Source organism: Cydia splendana, chromosome 2 (assembly GCF_910591565.1).
Source record: "Cydia splendana chromosome 2, ilCydSple1.2, whole genome shotgun sequence".
NCBI classification, from domain to species: Eukaryota; Metazoa; Arthropoda; class Insecta; order Lepidoptera; family Tortricidae; genus Cydia; species Cydia splendana.
In genome coordinates this window covers 10,892,249-10,911,701 of record NC_085961.1, presented here as the reverse complement: position 1 = coordinate 10,911,701, position 19,453 = coordinate 10,892,249, and the positions used below count along the sequence as shown (strand labels likewise).

General features: G+C 38.6%; 1 protein-coding gene across 1 annotated transcript in view; it reads right to left on the bottom strand.

The window, feature by feature from the left end:
- Window positions 1-19,453, bottom strand: part of LOC134800907 (rootletin) — a 96,218-nt gene that overhangs the window by 38,475 nt on the left and 38,290 nt on the right. Inside the window, exons 2-6 of the mRNA XM_063773443.1 lie at window positions 4,853-4,948; window positions 4,460-4,645; window positions 3,696-3,907; window positions 932-1,097; window positions 271-477 (exon numbers count right to left, since the gene is read on the bottom strand). Of these exons, the coding sequence (XP_063629513.1) occupies window positions 271-477; window positions 932-1,097; window positions 3,696-3,907; window positions 4,460-4,621 (747 nt within the window). The 5' untranslated portion in view covers window positions 4,622-4,645; window positions 4,853-4,948. The remainder of the gene's footprint in view (window positions 1-270; window positions 478-931; window positions 1,098-3,695; window positions 3,908-4,459; window positions 4,646-4,852; window positions 4,949-19,453) is intronic.

Genomic DNA, 19,453 nt, shown 5'->3' with positions numbered 1-19,453 from the left:
AAACGGTCCGACCCAGATATTGACAATATTAATCTGTGTTGAAAAAATCATTGCTCTAGCTTCAAAAACCACGGAGGAAAACGAGGAGTACGTTTGTATGGAGAAATGACCACTCCCGTTGGCTCTTAATAGCGTACCCACTGAGCGTGCCCACAAGCTCGCGCGTGGCCGACTGGAAGTCGTCCTTCACTCGATACAGGTCGCGCTCCGAGCTCGACTGCAACTCATAGAAGAAGAAACAAGGGGAGGTAAAAAGAGAGAAACATTTACCCTCACTCCCTGTGCATACGCATTAATAGCGTACCCACTGAGCGTGCCCACAAGCTCGCGCGTGGCCGACTCGAAGTCGTTCTTTACTCGATACAGGTCGCGCTCCGTGGTCGACTGCAGCTCGGAGAAGAAACGCTTCACGGAGGCCACCTCGCGCCAGAGGCTCAACAGGCGGTTGTGCTCGCTGGTGTAGTAGTCGTTGAATGCCTGAAACAGGTAAAGAAAGTTACAATTTTACAACTGGCAACACTGGGCAAAAGGCCATTGGTATGGAGCATGTTAATCATATCAATGTTGTCTTTTAAATTTGTGATTATAAAACCGGGGTGGGTAATTGATGTGTAAGTCTGTGAGTGTTAGCAGCTCAACTAGACAGAATGAGTTTATATGTACATATGTATGTATATGTACATATAAACTCATTTTGTGTACAGTGGCATTTTAAATAAAAGAATGTGTAGTCCCAACTAGGGAATGCTTCTGCGACTGAATTTGAAAACTGTAAGATCATTTTTTTTTTCACAATAGTTATCCAGATTTGTCAAGTTCGTGGTAATACACTAAGAATAAACTTACACCAAGAAAGCTACTGGAGTGTGTTGTAATTCCACAAGTTAATTATTATAAAATCAAAACACAATTGATTAATTGGATGACTAACCTGTTCCTCATCCTTCCACTCATCCTCTTTGACAGTCATCTCGTCCCGGAGAGCCTCCCAGTCATTGGTGAGCTTCTGCAAGTCATTAGTTAATGCCTCATTGAGCTGATGGGACTCCTCGAGCTGGTCTCGTAGCAGGTTGTTCTGGTTCACCAGCTTTTCACACCTAAACAAGAATGCAAGTCTTAATATTGACATCATTTGTAAATCACATGATCATATGCTATCCATCAATTCAATAAATAAGTGCAGTAGTATCCAAATACAATCTTCAACATAGATCAGGGTTTTGGGTACGGGAATATTGTATTTGTCACTTTATTTAGTGTAAAATTATTACCAAACTATGAATCAAAAATAGGTAGTAAACTACTTGGCTAGTGTAAAACATTCCTGCACCCAAAACCCCGATGTATGAACATCAGTAAGTTTCTCAAAACTGAGGATCACAACATCATGTCATTTTCTTGAGGACCAGGTCCTTGGCCAAGTTCATGTCTTCCATCAGTTGCAATTGCATTCATTTGAGTGCATTATCTAGTAGGGAGTCATTTTCATTTTTTTCATTTCATTTATTCTATTCTTAAACAATACAATCATTGTGTCAGAAATCACATTAAATACATTTTATAAATAACAACAATAAACCATTAATACTAATACTAAATAACAATTATAAATACCTTATGTTAGGACCTATCATATATTTCCTCAATACTATAGGAGCATCTAGTCAATAAGAACGACTTCAACTTACGCTTAAATAAGAACCAGTCCGTAATTACTTTTAGGTCAGTAGGGAGCTTATTAAATATAGTGACCGCCTGATATCTTTCACAATGTTTAGCTACCTGAAGCTTTGGAATGAAACTGTGCTTTATGTTTTTTGTCCTTGTGGCTAGGCGAGACTCCTGTTCTTCAACTGTACAAACTTTAGCAACGTCTTTCACAAACTGGGTAAGAAGAATGAGGACGTACAAGCTGGGACCCGTGAGAATACCTAGTTTTTGAAAAAACTCTCTACATGAACCCAGAGTAGGAATGCGTACCATTGCTCGAATTGCTCTTTTCTGGGCAATTAAGGCTCCGTTTATATTATATAAAAAACTATTTCCCCAAAACCTTATACTGTACCGCAATCTTGACTCTACTAGGGCATAATAAACAATTTTGAGTTGATCTAGATCAAACACATCTCTGAGGCTTCTAAGGGCATAACAAGCGGAATGGATCGAATTTACTATAGCCTCCAACTCTCGCTTCCAATTTAGATTAGCGTCAATGTAAACTCCTAGAAATTTAACGTGATCAGCAGTATTCAAACTGACTTGGTCCATAGTAACATCAAGTTTGTCAGTTTTCTTGGCGTTTAGTTTGAATAGTAAAGCTTGGGTCTTGTCTGAATTCAGGCGTAAGTTATTAGACGTGAACCAATGGGTGAAGGCTGAAATAGCACTATTGGTAATACTATTGAGCTCGGCCATGCTATTCGCAGATATCACTGCGTTTGTGTCATCAGCAAAGACAATCAAGCACATAATTGACTAGGTCATTAGCAAATAGGAGGAAAAGTATAGGGCCCAATATGGAGCCCTGTGGTACCCCTCTGTTTACTCTAACTAACTTTGATTTAACAGGAATATCAACTCTACATTCACCACTAACTTCAAAATTATTTATTTCGACATATTGGTTCTTGTTTTGAAGATAGCTAGCTAAGAGATGATACGCATTACCCCTGATTCCATAAAATTTAAGCTTTTCCATTAGAATCACATGGTCGACCGTGTCAAATGCGGAACTCAGGTCAAGGAATAGTCCTACAACTCTTTTACGATCATGTAGTTTAGTGATCACATCATCGATTAGGGCATCTATGGCATCTGCTGTTCCCTTATTCTTCTGGAAACCGAATTGTCGCGGGTTAATTATATCATTCTCCTGGAGATGTTTTAAAAGTCGCGTTTTAATCAGCTTTTCAAAGATTTTTGAGACCACTGGCAGACGCGCTATAGGCCGGTAGTTTTTCGGGACACTTTTTACACTTTTCTTGTAAACCGGGAGAACTCTAGACACCTTTAGTTGGTCAGGGAAGACAGCACGATCGAAGCAATTGTTAAAGAAACATGCAAGTGGCTTAGCTAATATATCTATGCAATTTTTAATTACTAAAATTGGCATTTCATCATGCCCGCAAGATTTTTTGTTTTTCATGTGCTGTACTGTCTTTGTTATCTCTGATGGCGTAAATGGTTTCCACGAAATATCTTTATAGTACCTACTATTGTTATTATTTCCTAGATGCAGACAATGAACTGCGGCATTCAAATCACCAGAGCTTGGAGATTTAGCATGGTCAAACTGCGTTGAAAAAGCGTCAGCGACCTCTCTAGGATCTATTATGGTTCTGTTATCTATGTTCAAAGACAGTTGTTTTTGATTATTCTTACACAATTTATTTCTATACTTGTTTACGATACCCCATATGCCTTTAGAACAATTTTTGGTCTTAGAAATTTCAGTTTGGACCGCGGTCCTTTTAGAATACCTTATGACTTTCCTAAATATGTTGTACTTAGCCCTATATTCCAAAACAGTAATATCACACGTAGCCTTATTAACATTAGTAAGAACTCGCTTCATTCTACTTGATACAAGATTGAGTACAACACCAAGGCCTCTTTCATTACCATCAAGTAATAAACATAAATCTTGAGATTTATAAAAGCATTAGCAAGAATTGAGCAGCTCTCAACAAACTTACTTGAATTTCTCCTCATCCAACCGCCTCAAAGCAGTTTCGAGATCAGCGATGCGCTCGTCCCGACGAGTGTCCAAGCTGGAGGCGGACGGCAGAGCGGCCGGCGCCGGCAGCGCGACGGCGGACGCAGGCTTCGCGCGGTAGCTGTCGCTGCGCGGCGTCGTCTCATGCATCTGCTGCTCAAGCTCTGAGCATCGCTGCTTGTATTGTAGCACCTGCAGAACAAATCACAAAAAAATACTATGGGTGGTGTTAAATACACCGATTCGCAATGGAATTTTAAAGTATATCGTACTTATTTGCACTCGCTATTTATGAATTTATTCGAACTGTGGCTGCCCTATCGTGATTGTATATAAAAGAAGAAGGAAAAAATAATATTAGTAATTTTAAGTTTATAAGAATTTGGTAACTTTGTAAATTTAACACTTACTTGATTTTAGCGTGAATTTTATGTAGATAATGAAGCATAGTTGTTAAATTAATAATTACAACGTGAGGTACGTGATTTTAAGAGCACAATTCCGAAATAAATGAAAATAATCTGTTTTAGCACGTAGAATCAAAACAAAATAAATAAAATATAGCTTTGTAAAATGTCACTGTCAATGTGACATTTTAATAACTGTCAAGTACGTTCGGAAATAAAGACATCAAACATACAAATTATAAATTAAATCTCGAAATTTTATCAGTCATAATTAAGAACCAAAAACATTCTTCGTTATTATTTAAAACAGTTTTAAAATATATATAATAATATATACCTTTGCTTGGAGTCTCGATACCAACGCTGCCTGCCCTTGCTGCGCGCGGCGGTATGCATCAAGCCGACGCCTATGGTCCGCTGCTTCGCCGGCCAAACGAGCGCGAAGCTCATCATTCTGCCGCCGCAAGTCACTGCTTACGCTGCCGCCTGGGGAATCCATCTCCGGTGGACTGTCTAGCGATTTCTGAACGGAACATAATAACGCCTGCGTGAAAATAATAGCAATCTCTCTTTTTGTATATTTTTTTATGTAGGCGCAAAATTTTATACCTGTGAACACCCTAATGCAAGTAATGTATGTATCATGTTCACCATATACCTACACAAACCATATTATTTTAACTGCATCTATAAAATGTTTTAAAATGTTTGTAAGCTATTTTTGTCTCACCTCCCTTCTCAATCGCTGATGTGGGAGCGTCCCAGTCCTCCTCGCCACCGGAGCCCGAGCGCTCCGCGGCGTTGTCAAACCTTCCCTCGCAGGCAACTAAAAAACAAACAACAAATTACCTCTACAATCGCGTGTCTAAACCTAGCTTTAACCTGAATTAAAAGGCGTTTAACTACCAAGAACGTCACTTTCTTTTTTATCTTCCTTTTGTGTTTTACTTCAAAGAAGAAATGACGAGATTTATATTCGTAAGACATTTTGGGGCAAGAAACGTTTTCAGCCAACGGTTTTCATGGCGTTATGATGAAGCCGTGGTCTGTAAATGCGCTATCCCGATAGTTAGCGGGGGTTTGTAAGGCGGTGGCCGCGGCTATCGGGCCAGGCATCTATGTAATTACTGCCCGCCCACTGCAGTTACACCGTGGTAAACCCCATACTTCATACCGGCATAAGGTGAATAAACCTGTCTCTCTTCAACACGAAATAAATCGCTACGTTGGCAACTTTAACACGTAGAGGAGGGTAGGCTGAGGGTAGGTAACTATTTAGATTATTACGATTAAAGCGTGGTGGCTAATAATATACCTACCTATATATGCGTGTATGAATAACTAAGGTAAATATATTCAATAAAGTCGGTAGGTAGGTATACAACCGTCAATTTGTGATGTAGTAGGTAGGTAGATAGGTAGGGTATGCATAAGATACAGAAAAGACATGGTATAATAATATACTCCGCCTAGTACTCTATTCCGAGATTCACGTATGACCTAACTGACACGGGCCTACGTCATCATGCTGTTTACAGGTTCTCAAACTTTGAAATGTGGGAGAATTTTAACCAACGGTGAAAATTATTTTAACGGCATTAATTTTAAGTTATTCATGTAGAAACATAGTAAAATAAAACAAATCTAATGTATTAAATTAAACTTTATTTATCTATACATGACAAACGTTTGAAAAACTAATTCACAGTTACACATTAATTACCAAGCTTACGACGTGAAAAGTTTGGAAAACACTGCGACTGCTGACACTGAGCGAGAAGGAAATAACAATTAACACGCGTTCGACAAGGATGACGGTCAGGGCATGAAGTTATCTAGATCCGAATTGTCAAATGTGACAGCGCTATCCTGTGTTGCCAGTAATGTAAACAGAATTACCCGAACGTCTGAAATTTCTTTCGTGAATCGGAAGATATTGCTAACGTATAATTAAAAATGACGTGTTATTGTAAAATTTAAGATAAAATACATATAAATGAAAATTATAAACTTATAAAGAAATATTTTAACTTATTAAGCATAGGTATAATGTACCCATGTAACATGTTATGTTGAAATAAAGTGGCAATGTTATTGTGACGTAGGCCCGTGTCACTCTGGGAATAGAAGACCATGTTTTATTAGACCATGCAGAAAAGAGAAGTTGAGTGCAGTTAAGTAAACGCGGTTTCGCGAAAGCATTACGGAAAACCAGTTTTTACTAGAGGTAACGCGTTTTCACTAAATCGGGTTCTTGCAGTAACTGATTGATCAAAATAGGACTTAATTAATGGCGTAGCGACGGGAGGGCTAGGGTGGGGGGATGGCCTCATCAGGCGGCACATGAAAGAGGGCTCTAGCAAGACATAATGAGGCTTGGCGATTTTGGCACAAACCCACTCTACGCCACTGAACTTTATGAGATTGATTGATCGAGAACAAAGAATATCATTAAAAGAAATTAGGAGCAACTTAGTCTTCTGATTGTAAACAACTGAAATGAGGGCCCATTAGGCGGCTTTTGACTTCGTAAACAACGTTATTTACGTAACAGGTCAATTACCCAGCGAAATACCTACTATGAGACTGGGTGAATGCAATTGTCTTAACCTTGCTCGGCACGCTATGCTAATAGAGGTCAATACAACAGTACCTAACTGCATAGGTAATAAGACAGGTAAGGTACCTAGATAGGCATTAGCCAGATAGCGTTACGTACTTTTAATTATTTAAGTTGAAACTACCTAAACATTAAATTGAGTGGATTAAAAATGGAAAAACTGCAAATAAGTAGACCTAGGTATTTACTCACGGTAGAACGGTCCTGGTCCAGGACGGGGCGTCCGACACTTCGTTTTCTTTAGAAAGCATCTTTGATCAATGATCAACGACAACATACCTAAATAAGAGTTTCGCACGCCTCGGCTCGGACCCGGACCGTTCTAGCGTAAATTATCCCTTAATCGTTATAAGCAGTTAAAGTATTTTCCGGCAATACAGACCGCATTTCATATTATTTTTCATATCACCAAAAAATAATATGAAAAATAATATGAAATGCGGTCTGTATTGCCGGAAAATACTTTTAGAAAAAGCCCTTTCCCGAATAGGTGTATTCGGGAAAGGGCTTTTTCTTCCTTGCTAGGAGGGATCAAAATGGCAGTTTTCTGTTCTAGGAAATGTTATTGCCAGTAATTGTAAAATAATTGAAAATAGTATGTACTGTGCACATAATCGATTAATATTTATTTTTGATCGATTATGTACGTGCAGAAGTAATTTTTTTAGCTTAAATATATATTATTATTTTGTATCAATAATTTCCTCATAGGTGATGTGAAAAGCAATATGTGTCACGTGGTAGCAAAAATATTTCCACCTTGGGCGTTCAATATGTGCTCAGGATTCAATGTATGCCCACTGACATCCACGCAGTGGTGGATTTGCAGTCTTTGCCGCCCTAGGCCCCAGGCCCTGCAGCCACCCCTTTCTCAGCACGCATCATATTGACTACATTTTGAGTTATTTCTTGTTATCATCAGCGAATTTTTTGTCACAATTTGCCGCCCCTAAATATCTTGGCCCTGCTACTGGGCCTTAGGGCAAATCCGCCACTGCACCCACGCCACAAAATATCGGCACTACTTTGTAAAAAAAACTCGTATCTTATTGTTCTGTTGATCAAAAGAAAAATGTGGTACCTTTGCCTGCCTTTAAACTTTGAGTAGCAGTGTGAGATACGAGATTTTTTCAATAGGTGCCGTTTAATTGTTTCAATATATAAGTTTGCTCCCTTGAGACACAATCTACTAAAATCGACATCACGTTACTTTTCAAAGAAGAAATAGGTACGTAATTTATTCTTATCCGTATTGCATTGCTCACTATTATGTATATTGAAGTCTGAAAAGAAGTGCCACTATTAATTTAAGACCTACACTTTATTTTGCTATTAAGTACAGCTCACCTGTTTTTAGTGTTGTCCGCAATGATTCACCAGCACTACGCGGTTGCCTAGTAACGCAATCAGCGTAGCGTTGTCCCTGACAACAATGCTCCTTGAACTTGCATCGCGCGATTACACAATGCAATCAAATAATATACACTTAAATAATTCCACAGTTGCCTGAAACCTCTCAAAGCTCTATTAAAGTTACACTAAGAAAAGTCTGCAGCGATTTTGATAGCCTACGCAGGGCAAGTGTTATTTATACGTCATAATTTCATAGAAGTTTGACGTTAAAAATGACACTTGCACTGCGTAGGCTATCAAAATCGCCGCAGAATTTTCTTGGTTTAAGTCTACCTACTATAAATTACGTAAGACTTGCCTACTCTACTAGCATCAGGTTAATTTACAATTCACCACTTGTCTACATGAGAAGCGTTATTCGACTTGTTTAATGACAATTAATGACACGACGATGAAAGTCATATTTGTTAAATTAAAAATAATTTTAATATTCTAGATATTATCTTGTTCATGTATATCACGGCCAGTAAGTAGGTACAACATTTCTTTGATGTCATCAGCTTTCAATAAATATATTCAAAGTACCTTTAGAAGTTAAAACCGTACTCCTACTATGTGTTACATTTTTTTAAAGTAACTGATCACCTTTTTAAACTACACTCCCGTGTATGACACCTACGGGGTAAAGAGCTATACTGATTAAATATTTAGTCACTGTGTGATGAGGGGTGCCACCGTTTCACTTCAGCGGTCACCCTTTAACGATTGCAATGTGCTGATAACAATGTCCGTAGTTTTTATTGATTCAACAAACCATCAGTCTTATGCAATGCATAATGCCATTGATTTTCTTAACAAGTTTAAAAGGTGCCGAGTACAGTCGAAATATTTTGGTGCTCCGGCGAACTGTTAGCGTGCTGATCCAAGTCAAAATAGGTTCCCACATAGAGTGTATACTATAGAAAAGCAAGTAGAGTTAGACCAAGATAAGTCTGCAACGTTTTAGATAGCACACGCAGTGCAAGTGATAGGTATTTTAAATGTCAAACTTCTATGAAATTATGACGCATAAAAACCACTGCGTGTGCTATCAAAATCGTCGCAGAGTTATCTTGGTCTAGCTCTACTTTTCTGGATATTAGGGTATTTAATCTGTTTCTAAACTGTTTTTAGCGTAAACGTTTACTATGTCACGTAACGACCTATTACATATACCTAATTAATTATAAAATATCCGACACGTATGTATCTTATCATGTTTGTTTCATGAATTCCATAAACTAGCCTGCCCCTAACAATTAGATAAAACTATTTAAATCACCTAATTAAAGCGTGCTACTAGTACCTTCCTACTTTTAATGGGTCATAAACTATTACTACAGATTGGTAATTATAGGTACTTATTTATTTATTCTGATCTTTAAAACTACTGCTTCAAACATTGTACAATAAGTTCAGTAGTTTTTGTTTTTATCTTAAACATACAGACAGACTTACATGTAGACAGACGCGGCGGGGGACTTTGTTTCAAAAGGTGTAGGATTTTGCTATTTTCAAAATTACCCTGTGCTTTCGAAGTTACCCCGATGCTCCTTATATAATAACCAATTCACCAATCAACCAACCTATCCTGTAGTAAATAGGTATCTAATTGTAAAAAGGCTGTAGGTAGTACTAGTAGGCAACCGATTTTTTCGTACGTGAGGTACGATTCGTCAGATCCGTGCCATATGCTTAAAATATCGGTATTACTTATACATTATGTAAGTATACGAGTATATCGTCAGACGACAACCAAAACTCAACTATGTAATTGCAAAAAAATAACCGTATTTTGGTAGGTACTAGTACGGTTCACTATGGCTCTTAACTTGTGAAATTAATTAATGAGTTTTGGTTGTCAACGATATATAAGTACTTAGTAAAGGTAAGTAGGTAAGTAACGTTTCAGTAATCTCATGAACCGTCTATTTTGTTTCATAATACTTTATGAAATAGATAACTGGTAGTAAACTGTACATCGCGCGGTTATCTGCTTCCTAATAATAGTTATAGCCCTAATCTATTTCCATTACGTTTTGATCAAAGTACAATATCAACACACTTGATAAAGGCATCTTTGCATGTTTACCTACTTTGGTATTTAGGTACATAAATAGTAATCACATTTTTAAAACAATTACAGATCACCTACATTAAAATTAATCAACCAAAAATATTAGGTAGGTACCTAGATAAGTAGTGTAAGTTTGGGCCTAGTTATACTTAGGCATACCGCAATTATTTGAGGGGATTTTGTACTTGAATTCTACATCAAAAGCGCCGGTTTTTTGACATTGGAAATGTCTTTTCGTTCGCTCCAGTAGGTATAGGCCCCGATTTCACGAAAAAGTGCGATTGCCTTATATCTCGTAGAGTTGTAACAGATATGATATTAAAAAAGGCTCAAAAGACGCGTATGCGAAAAAAGTTAAGGCCGAAATAGTGAAAACAGAATTAAATTTTTTCCGAATTTTTGATTTTGGCGCTCGATATTTTGGAAACGAAGAATGATATCAAAAATTTGAGAAAAACTCCTCTGGACAATTTAGTCAGCTACAATTTTAACCTAAAACAAAGACGATCGGGTTAAGGTGCCCTGTAGCCTAACCTTTTTGAAAATAGTAAAAAAGTCAGCACGACATTTTTCACATGACATTTGTGTCGCTTAACTTCAAACTCGGGTAAATCCATTCGACCCTCTCAGCAAATATCTACCCTATTACCTTTTCTTAATACCAAAATCGCATAATCTGACAGATGGATTTACCCGAGTTTGAAGTTAAGCGACTCATTTATGACTTCATGTTTCGCAGTGTTCGTTATCAGTGTTTGTTGTGAATTATCGGAATATCGGGGTTATGACGGTAGAGTTAGACCGAGAAAAGTCTGCAGCGATTTTGATAGCCCATGCAGTGCAAGTGTCATTTTAAACGTCAAACTTCTATGAAATTATGACGTATAAACTAGTAGTTCGCCCCGAACTGAGAACTCGCGGTTTGGCAAAAATTATACCGATTATAGAGCGATTTTGTTGCACCTACTTACTCGTATAGTGCGACATAAAATAGTAGAAAATAATTTTTAAGAAAAATAAACCGGCTTCTAAGGAGGTAAAACCACCCACTTTTCTAGTAGGTAGCATATCGTTTCGGTAAAGGGTCGCAGTTTTAGCCTAACGAACCCACTTCTGTGATAGCGAATTCCCTTCTCTTTGGCGCAAAGCGTTTGTGATTCCGTTACCTAAAATTAGTAATCCCACATCTCTTAATAACTTTAGAGTCTTTAGACCCATTTCCATTCTCCCTTTTCTCTCTAAAATCGCCGAAACGGTTGTTCATAAGCAACTGTCATCATTTGTCTATTCACATAACCTTTTAAGCCCCTTACAGTCAGGTTTCCGACCAAGTCCTAGCACTAGTACTGCGCTTATTAAGGTGACGGAAGACATCAGGCGGGGCATGGAGAGTCAATTGGTCACGGTTCTTGTCCTAATTGATTTCTCTAACGCGTTCAACACCGTTGACCATTCACATTCTCCTTGCTCTGCTCAAACACATGAACGTTACGGAAACAGCCCTTAACTGGTTCGCTACCTACCTCGGGGGCCGCCAGCAGGCGGTCCGAGTTGACCAGTCCTTGTCTGACTGGTGTGACCTGGTAACTGGCGTGCCTCAAGGAGGAATTTTATCCCCACTTCTATTTTCCGCCTTTATTAACTTCATAACAGGACCTTTGCTGTGCCTACCATCTGTATGCTGATGACCTGCAACTTTACGACCAGTGTTCCGTAACTGACCTTCAGACTTGCATTGTTAAACTTAACCGGGACCTTTCACATATCCAGCAGTGGTCTAAAAAGTTCGGCCTTTTTGTAAATCCTTCGAAGTGCCAGGCCATTGTTATCGGTAGTTCCAGACAGCTTGCAAGAATTGACTTGGCCGCAGTAACTCCAGTAAGTTTTGACGGCACTCCAATTAGGTTCAGTCAAAGTGTCAAAGATTTGGGTGTTCTTTTGGACAGTACTATGAGTTGGAGAGCACAGGTTACTGAGATCAGTCGAAAGGTCATGGGTTCCCTTCACGCTCTTAATAAACTTAAGCACTTCCTGCCTATCAAAACTAAAGTCTTATTAATAAATTCCCTAATCCTGCCCATTATTGATTATGGTGATATGTGCTATCCAGACATAAATGAAGAACTTCTCGACAAATTGGATCGGCTACTCAATAACTGCATTCGCTTCATTTTCTGCCTTCGTAAATATGATCATGTTTCATCTTTTCGTTCTCAGCTTGGCTGGCTCCGCATCCGTCAACGACGCAATGTTCGCTTGTTGTGTACTCTTTTTAGGGTTCCGTACCCAAAGGGTAAGACTCCGCTGTCCGTCCGTCCGTCCGTCCGTCCGTTTGTCACCAGGCTGTATCTCACGAACCGTGATAGCTAGACAGTTGAAATTTTCACAGATGATGTATTTCTGTTGCCGCTATAACAACAAATACTAAAAACAGAATAAAATAAAAATTTAAGTGGGGCTCCCATACAACTAACGTGATTTTTGACCGAAGTTAAGCAACGTCGGGCGGGGTCAGTACTTGGATGGGTGACCGTTTTTTTTATGGTACGGAACCCTTCGTGCGCGAGTCCGACTCGCACTTGCCCGGTTTTTCTGTTTCAAAAATAAAGCCAAAGCAACATCTTTAGTGACTATTTGTGTTTTTATCAACAAATGAAGCACATACATTCAAAAAGTGACATTTGATGAAGTGGAACTGCTGATGATGATCAGAACGGAACTCTTCAACGACGCATAGTTCACGTTTGGCGATTTGTCATTTTCGTTATGTTTGTTAAGCAAGTTAGTTTTTAAGCCACATTTTTGTCAAGCTCGAGGTCTGATGATGGTATCCATGAGGAATCGAGGGAAATCCTCAAATCTTAAAGGCATGCGTATAGAGATTTGTGTATTTTCATCAGAAAATCAAGAATTTACATTAAAAACTGTCGCATTTGATGAAGTGGACTGCTGCTGATGATGATCAGAACAGAACTCTTCAATGACTACGTTTGGCGATTTCGAATTTCGATTTTGACGGAGCTGGCCCTGGAGCCAGACCTGACCCGGATCCGGGCTCTTATCTGGACCTGAACCCGGACCTGGACCCGGACTTGGACCTGGACTTGGACCTGGACCAAGACCTAGACCTGGACCTCGAGCTGGACCTGGTCCTGGACCCGGAACTGGACCTCGACCCGGACTCGGACCTTGATCCGGAAAACCACTGATACCTAAGCTAAATAAACCACTATGATTACCTACCATAAAATGTAGGTATAAAGTATAATGATGCCAAACTTACTAGCCCCTCCCGCTCAAACCCCCGTACACCGCACCGCACGCGCCTTTAAATGGGTTAGGTTAGGTTTGAACTGCGATCCTCACAGAACGCTGCGCTGGTGGCCTAGCGGTAAGAGCGTGCGACTTTCAATCCGGAGGTCGCGGGTTCAAATCCCGGCTCGTACCAATGAGTTTTTCGGAACTGTACAAAATATCATTTGATATTTGTCAGTCGCTTTTCGGTGAAGGAAAACATCGTGAGGAGACCGGACTAATCCCAATAAGGCCTAGTTTCCCTTCTGGGTTGGAAGGTCAGATGGCAGTCGCTTTCGTAAAAACTAGTGCCTACGTCAAATCATGGGATTAGTTGTCAAGCGGACCCCAGGCTCCCATGAGCCGTGGCAAAAATGCCGGGATAACGCGAGGAAGAAGAATGGCCATTTGGCGGCAAAATATGTACATCCGTGAAACTTTGTTTTTTAGCTTTATCTTCGAACTAACAATGAGGATTTGACGAGTCCTATCAAAATTTAGGGGCCCGGCCCCCTTTTCTGGGGGTATGCGCAGGGGGTTCATTTTAAAATATGCACAAGTTACAAACTAGGCGAGTGAGGTATTATTTTTGTGTAATTTTTTGCGCTTAATCGAATGAGAACATACTCATACTTATAGGGTCAAATATTTTGCGAGATATGTATGTTTTTTGTTGAAAAAATGAAAAAAACTAAATATTTCAAGTCAAAAGTACGTTTTAATCAGCAAATACAATTGAAAACTTTTATAGAGCAAATAAATAATATAGGTAAGACATAAGGAGTATAACACAAATTAACTGAGTCCTACAGTGAGGTTAATAAGGCTTGCGTTGTGGGTACTTAGACAAGGATATATAGATACTTAAATACATAGAAATCACACATGACTCAGGAACAAATATTCGCGCTCATGCCCGAAATGAATGAGTTGTTGTAATTAAAGTACGTTCTTTGTTTTGTAATTACAACATGATGTTGTACCGCCTACAAATGATCTGCTTTGTCGAAAGGTTGACTGGTAGAGAATGCCTTATAGCAATCCCATCTTTTGTATGATTGTATTTTCTGTTGTACAATAAAGTTAAATAAATTAGTAAATATTTCAATTGTATTTGCTGATTAAAACGTACTTTTAACTTGAAATATTTAGTTTTTTCATTTTCAATTTATAAAGGAGGACAATATATATTTTCAATATATAATTTTCAAAGGAGGAGTTTGGACAGTAACCTAGACACCTTCAGTTTTTATAAACAATAACTTAATAATGCTGGCGCAGTCGGCTAATATATATTTTGTATTTTTTCCTATGTGTTTTCTTTCCTGCCAGGGGGGTGCAAGTGCACCCCCTTGCACCCCGCTGCCGGCGCCCATGATTTTTGGCAAACCGCGAGTTCCCAGTTCGGGGCGAACTACTAGTTTACTATAGTTTGTTAAATAAATTAAATATGTTTTGAATTTGGCATAGAATCAAATGGGATTAAAAAAAATCCTAGCCTTGACACATGGTAACTAACACTCAACAGAGTTCCTGACACAAAAAGGCATCTCTGAAGAACATTCACTACAATTTTTATCGTTTTTTTGATTTTTTTTTAAGTAAATATTTATTCATACCTATACCTATACCTATGGCACAAAAACATGCAAAAACATTTTTTGAATTATATGATATGCTAAGTTCACACGTAATAGATATGATTGGCAGACACGCCCTCTATTCACTCCCCCCAGCCTCAACTAATCTTTAATCGGTCTCTATTGAGACCTCAACCAACTCGCTTGCGTCAAACGAATCGGGTCGTTGACCGATTGCAGTACGGTTACCATCAGTTTGTCACTGACATAAACGCCGTCGAGAACGTAATTTACTTTTTATACATCTCGCTCGCACTCGCATATTAGTGCAAACGGGATGTATAGAAAGTAAATTACGTTCTCGACGGCGTTTATGTCAGTGACAAACTGATGGTAACCGTACAGGATTCGTGATAAACACTTTAGAAATTGACACCTAGTTCACTAAGCTTGTCTCCAGCATAACTTAACCCTGACATTGGTAACAGTTTTGCGTAATCGTGGGTCCGACATAAAATGGTAATTCGAAATGATACGCGCCCTATAAGTATTGTACACAACAGCGGTATTAGCGAAGACAGATAAGTTTTCGTTATCATGCATATTACTCGTATTCATTATATAAATGACATTTTGTAGTGTCTCGCGTTTGCGGGCTGCTAATGAATCAAACGCTAATGGGTTCGTTAAATTTACAATATATAGATACTTTACTATTATGTTTCATTAGATCAGGAAACTCGCCGCAATTAACACTGTTGTTAAATATAACTACCAAGTCAGGCGCTACAATTTCTACTAAGGATTTGACAGCATGGACAGATACTCCCCAGAGGTCATTAGTTTTTTGACATTAATTGATTTAAACGCCTTTATTACATCTGAGCAAAGACATATGTAATCTATTATTTTTGATCTGAGGTACAAACATGTTCAAAATGAAGGTCTCCACGACACTCTGGAGCGTTATGTTTTAATAATGTAACAGCAGATGAGGGTGATGAATTTAAATCCTTAGTTGTGGATACTGGTACCTCGGTGAAAATTTTTTCATATTCTGTAGCTACTTCTAAATTGGAATCTATAATTTTGTTATCAATATTTAGTTTAACTTCTTTAATTGTGTGTTTCGAGCGACCAGTCTCCACATTTATTACTTTCCAGGTTACTTTAATAATGTCGGAACTACTTTTTATTTTCTGACTTAGATAATTTCGCTTAGCTATATGACAATCTACTTTAAACTTCTTCGAATATTCCTTGTCATGTTCTTTAAATTCATCACTCTGATTAAACCGCCGTTCCTCATACAAGGCATACAGAGTTCACGTCTTCGTTGATGTAAATCCGCAGTAGCCCACTCACTAAAAACTGATGCACCACTAACTACGACCGATTTTGAGGTGAATATCGCATTATAATGATCCATAAAAGTGTGAAAGAATGATACATACTATTAGGACTCATATCGGAAAAAAGGGTAGCGCCTGAACTAAACTTTGCTTCGTTAGTTCATTCTTTCCACGCGGTCCGAGGTTACTGGTACAAAAGTTATTTGTTTTCTCGTGGTATTTTTCCTTAATGCCTCAAATACCATTAATTGACCTTAAGTGGTCTGATTCTAAATTGCTGATAACTTTTTTAGTAATTTTAGGAAAAATATCAGTGAAAATATTATCTATGTCGGCGGCCGATCGTAAGATCAGGCATATCGTGAAATTCCTAGGCATATCGTGAAACGTGAAAATCTTTGACTCGTTCCCTGAGTCGAGGGCTCCTATTTCTGGGCAGTTTGCCCTTCGGGCATCTGAAGCAACCTAACGAACCTATCCTACCTATGTATTGGTTTAATGTGACTATCGTCAAAACATTACACAGGAACATTACGAGCTGCCTGATCTTACGATCGGCCTACGACATCTATACAGGTTGCACTAGTAGCAGTCACTCTAGTGGGCTCCATAAACATGTGGTTGAGATTACAAGATTTAAAGAGATTCAATAATCTACAAGACATTGTTGAATTTTCCATAATATTTACATTAAAGTCGCCGCATATAAGCAATTTCTTACTAGAAGATGATATTTTAAGTAGGGCAGATTCCATTATGCTTTCAAATAATTCAAAATTACTTAATGGCGGCCTATACACCCAGACAACAATAAATTGTAGAGATGCCCCGAATAGTGAATTTGGCCGAATACCGAATACCGAATACCGAATATTCGGACCCTCTCTCGGCCGAATACCGAATATTCGGCGACAGAATATTCGGCATGGCATGCGAACATTTTGAGTCACAATTATTATGAAAACTGTTCGCCATCAAAGCACAACGTTTGCTAAGATATTTTTTTTATGTTGAACAGAATTAATTAATGTAATTAGAGTCAATCAAATCAGACCCATGATAAAAATAAAATACTTTGTAATCAACAAATGCTCAAAATCTACTAACTACTTTCCAAGAATACATTTTAAATATTAAATATACCTAGTTTTTGGTTATTTTTTTGTGTAAGTAATATTTCTTTTTAGGTAAGTGCAACAGATATTTGGTATTCGGCCGAAGAGTAGGCAACATTCGGCCGAATACCGAATATTCGGCAAAGTGGCCGAATAGGCCGAATACCGAATAGTTGCCGAATATTCGTGGCATCTCTAATAAATTGCTCTAATTCTACTGCACTCAGTTCTATAGTCCATTTCTTGTAAGTACTCATTATTATTGTTGTTGATAATGCATACAGCCTATCTAAATTATCTACTAGTCTTAATCTTCGAGAAAGTTGTAATCAGTCGATACACTTATGTAGTACTATGACATTATGGGTTATGAGACTTAAGCATGAGATTAGGTCATTTTTATCAGCCCGTATCGTCTATTCGAGAATCGTACTATAAACATACAAAACTTGCCTCTTTTTTTATTTTTATGGGCAATAAAGTTTAAAATAAATAAATAGGTACCTAAATAAACCTTGCTTGTTTTTAGGGTTCCGCAGTTAACCACGGATTGCACGAAGTATATCGTCTAGTCTACCTTATCGTGTCCTTACGTGAATGTGTTTGTCACAGCACTTTTATCTCTTTATTTTGGTTACCAATTCTTATTTATAATTCCAGGGTAACCTTCACGAATAATAAAGTCCAAGGTTAAGTTGACAAATAATTTTAGTTAAGTAACTAAGCGCCACTTGCACAATACCACTAGCCCGGGGTTGGCCGGTTAAACCATTAACACAGTGTCAAATTGTACTGGTAACCATGGTAACTCAGGTTTAACCGGTTAACCCCGCGTTAGTGGAATGGTGCAGGTGACGCCAACTTACCATATACGTATACTTTTTAGCGCCACTTGCACCATTCCACTAACGCGGGGTTAACCGGTTAAACCTGAGTTACTATACTAACCTCTGACGCAAAAGGGGTGTTATATGTTTGGCACCAAGGTCTGTCTGTCTGTCTGTGGCATCGTAGCTCTCCAACGGATGACCGATTTCGATACGGTTTTTTTACGTAGGGGCTGTCCATAAATTACGTCATCGATTTTTGACAATTTTGGACCCCCCCCCCCTAAAATCATCCAAAAATCATGCTTCGAATGACCCCGTTTCCTCCTACGTCGTTCTACCGTCATCCGATGTCCAGACCCCCCCCCCCCCCTAATTTGAAATGACGTAATTTATGAATAGCCCCGTAACAGCGAGTTTCCTTGCGATGGTTCTTAGCTATGTTTGAAAGAAATCGATTTAGCAGATTGAAGAGTATCAGCTCTTTTCCAAGGTATTTTTAAGCATGATATATGTAGATGTTTTTATATGTATAGCGCTTTTAATTTTTTTTTGCTAATCGTTATTTACACAGGTCCTTGCAACTTATTTTTATACATTTTGTCACTGTTAATATTACGCTTTCTCGACTAAGATCCGTACGGCTACCACCAGTTTTGACACTGACAGATTAACTCGCGTCTACGTAAATTACTTTCTATACATCTCGCTTGCACTAATATGCGAGTACGAGCGAGATGCATAGAAAGTAAGTTACTTAAACGTGAGTGAATATGTCAATGTTAAAACTGGTGGTAGTGCTTCAGATGATTTTATTAAGCACGGTTTACTGTAGGTATGTAGATACTAAGTACTTATAAAAAACATTGGGTGCACTGATGGTCACCATCATTCTGTGCAAGTCTCACCGCAGGACATATAGGCCTGAGGGGAGGCTGGGCTGTCAGAGAAAATCAGTAGGTACCTTATGGATAGTCGCCATCAGATATAACGGGGCGGCCGAGGTATTCACAATATCCGATCACGCTCTCTAACGTCTTGACAATAGAGACGTGCTCAGATACTTGTGAGCGC